Consider the following 2,720-nt stretch of genomic DNA (forward strand, 5'->3'; position numbering starts at 1 on the left):
ACAAATAAAGTTTTATGACGACTATATTATATGTTCGAGCGTGCGATGCATTCGGGTATATTTTCACTCGCTTTAAAGGACAATCTTTATTGGAACCTTCAAAGCCCAATCTTTATTAGAACCTTCAAATTCCAATCATACTTAACACCTCTATAAAGCCCAATCATACTTGGCAACTCCATAAATCTCAACCTCACTTTGTCTCTCTAAAATCCCAAATTTTATTGGCACCTTCAAAGCTCAATAAAACTGACAAATGAGATTCACTTTCTAATTTAATTTTATTGACACCTCTAATTTAATTTATATACGTGTAATGTAAATCCAATTAAATTACATGTTAATATTTAATATAATATTTTAAAATATAAATCATAAAATGATATTTGTAAATAACTTATTTGAATCCATTTATAAAAAAAATTATAATGTAGATATAAAAAGGTTATTTTAAAAAAAGAAAAAATAGTTTTTTTTGTTATAGAAAGATGAGGTACTAAACTTATTAAATTAAAATAAAAAGATGGCACTTATAAAGCGTAGTTTATCACATCCCACTCAAACGCCAAAATCATGTCTCTAAAAAAAATTATTTAATTTTATTTTTTTATAATTACAATTGAATTATTATATAATCTTTATCTTTAATTTTGCTATCATTAAATTTGTATTTTACTTAAAAGCGTTGGACCAGAAATGTAGCTGAGGTAGTTTTTATATTTTACTGGATAGTATAGTTAGCAAATTTAGTTAATTTAAAAAATTATAGAAAAGTGGAGTTTGTCTAGTTTTATCTTTCATATTAGATAAGGCAATTTAGTTAGCAAAAATAGGGTAAATGGTTTTTATTCAAACTAGGACTCTCTCTTATATATTTCAACACACTAACACTATTGTTCACGTAGTTAAAAATCACATTTACTCAAATCATGGCATCTTCATCTTTGCAACAAGAAAAATGCAATCATGGTGATGATACTAGAAATATTGTGTTAAAAAAAGGAACATGGTCAAATGAAGAGGATCAATTATTAAGAGAATATGTGATCAAATATGGAGTTGGAAAGTGGGATTCTATACGAAAGAAAACAAAGCTTGCTCGAGATGGAAAAAGTTGTCGTTTAAGATGGTTAAATCATCTAAATCCAATTTTAAAAAAGTGTTCGTTCAATGAAGAAGAAGGGAGAAAACTTATTCATCTCTATAATGAGTTAGGACCCAAATGGTCTCAAATGATTTCACAGGTTTGTTTATTCATGCTTCACTCTTATAGGAAAAAAAATTACTTTTATAAAAAAAATTAAAGCTTATTAGGCTTTCTATAATTGTAACCATTTATAATAGGTAATGATTTTTTTTTTATGTTTGCTAAGATTAGGGTTTTTTTTTGTAATAATTTTTTCGCATGAAGTCTACTTATTAATTAATAAATTTTAGTGATATGCACCGATATTTTTTTAGAATAATCGATAATTGGATATATAATTATTTTGAATGTTTTTGTTGTGACAGTTTCCTGGAAGAACCGATAACGAGTTAAAGAATTTTATTAATTCCAAAAAAAGGAGTTTAAAAAACTCTAGAAAGCACCTCATTCCAGAAAACATAAACCATGTTGATGAGTTGAATAACAATGTTGGAGAAATTAGTAACCAACAAAATAATGTCTCCCAAGAAGAAGAAATGGAATTTGATCATCAAGAAGATATTCTGCATGGTAACTATCTTCTTGATCAAATTTATGATGACAAAAATATCAACAACTTTCAACAATTTTCAACGTTGGCTGATGATTCAAGTATGCTCTACAATAATGAGGAAAGTACTTGTTTCAACAATCATGTTGTCCCAACATTGGATGATAGGTGAGTAGACAATTTAATGTTTTTTTTTTCTTTTTAAAATTTATAATTACATTAACATATGTCAAGACTAACATTAGAATTTATATTATGAATGCTAACAGGTTTCCTTCATACTTTCAAGATATGGAAGATATAGTTCCATCATTTTCATCAAGTAATATGTTTTTTGATCAAGATCTTCCTCCATACAATCTAGACATGGATTATCAACTTCCACAAGAAATGTTTTCTGACCAATATCTTCAAAATCCAGATCTATCATCTAATATGTTTTTTGATCAAGATCTTCCTCCATACAATATAGATATGGATTATCAACTTCCACAAGAAATGCATTCGGACCAATATCTTCAAAATCCAATTCTATCATATGAGGAGCCTCAATATGAGATCTTAGAACCTTGGTTGCTATCTGAATGTGTTCCTCTTTGGTGAACTTGATAGATACATGCATAATGTAAAAGATATCTTAGACACATTTAGAAAAAACTTCCCTCCCAAGGATTTATGGAGGATGGTAGACAATAAAAAATTAGCTTACAGTGACTATAATTATAATGTGAGTTTTATTTCTTTAGTTACTATTTTCATTTTTTTTAAGAATTAATTTGTATTACGAACACTTTTTCCAATTGTATTTGAAAGAAGTATTTTATCTTAATGTGTGCATTTTGAACGCAATATTGTTTTCCACATTGTCTCATTCATTTATTCTAGAGTTTTCTAAAATTTAAAATGAATGATTTGGATCAAAACAAGTGGATTATGGGCACCTTTATTTAAAAAATAAATAATTATTATTCAATAAATATACTAGATTTATATATAAATGTATGTCCGTGAATAATATGTGTC

At 26.9% G+C, this 2,720-nt stretch overlaps 1 protein-coding gene across 1 annotated transcript; it reads left to right on the forward strand.

Annotated features, from left to right (window-relative positions):
- The first annotated feature begins 929 nt into the window (after positions 1 to 929).
- On the forward strand, positions 930 to 2,300 carry LOC127078815 (transcription factor MYB10). Its single transcript, XM_051019239.1, has 3 exons — positions 930 to 1,244; positions 1,513 to 1,865; positions 1,967 to 2,300. The coding sequence occupies exons 1-3, from the start codon at positions 930 to 932 to the stop codon at positions 2,298 to 2,300; spliced, it is 1,002 nt and encodes a 333-aa protein (XP_050875196.1).
- Positions 2,301 to 2,720: the final 420 nt, after the last annotated feature.

Source organism: Lathyrus oleraceus, chromosome 5 (assembly GCF_024323335.1).
Source record: "Lathyrus oleraceus cultivar Zhongwan6 chromosome 5, CAAS_Psat_ZW6_1.0, whole genome shotgun sequence".
Taxonomy (NCBI): domain Eukaryota; kingdom Viridiplantae; phylum Streptophyta; class Magnoliopsida; order Fabales; family Fabaceae; genus Lathyrus; species Lathyrus oleraceus.

Coding starts and splice junctions, on each gene's coding strand:
- LOC127078815 (XM_051019239.1), top strand. CDS start 930: ATGGCATCTTCATCTTTGCAACAAGAAAAATGCAATCATGGTGATGAT. Junction 1,245..1,512: donor GGTCTCAAATGATTTCACAG/GTTTGTTTATTC, acceptor TTGTTGTGACAG/TTTCCTGGAAGAACCGATAA. Junction 1,866..1,966: donor GTCCCAACATTGGATGATAG/GTGAGTAGACAA, acceptor GAATGCTAACAG/GTTTCCTTCATACTTTCAAG.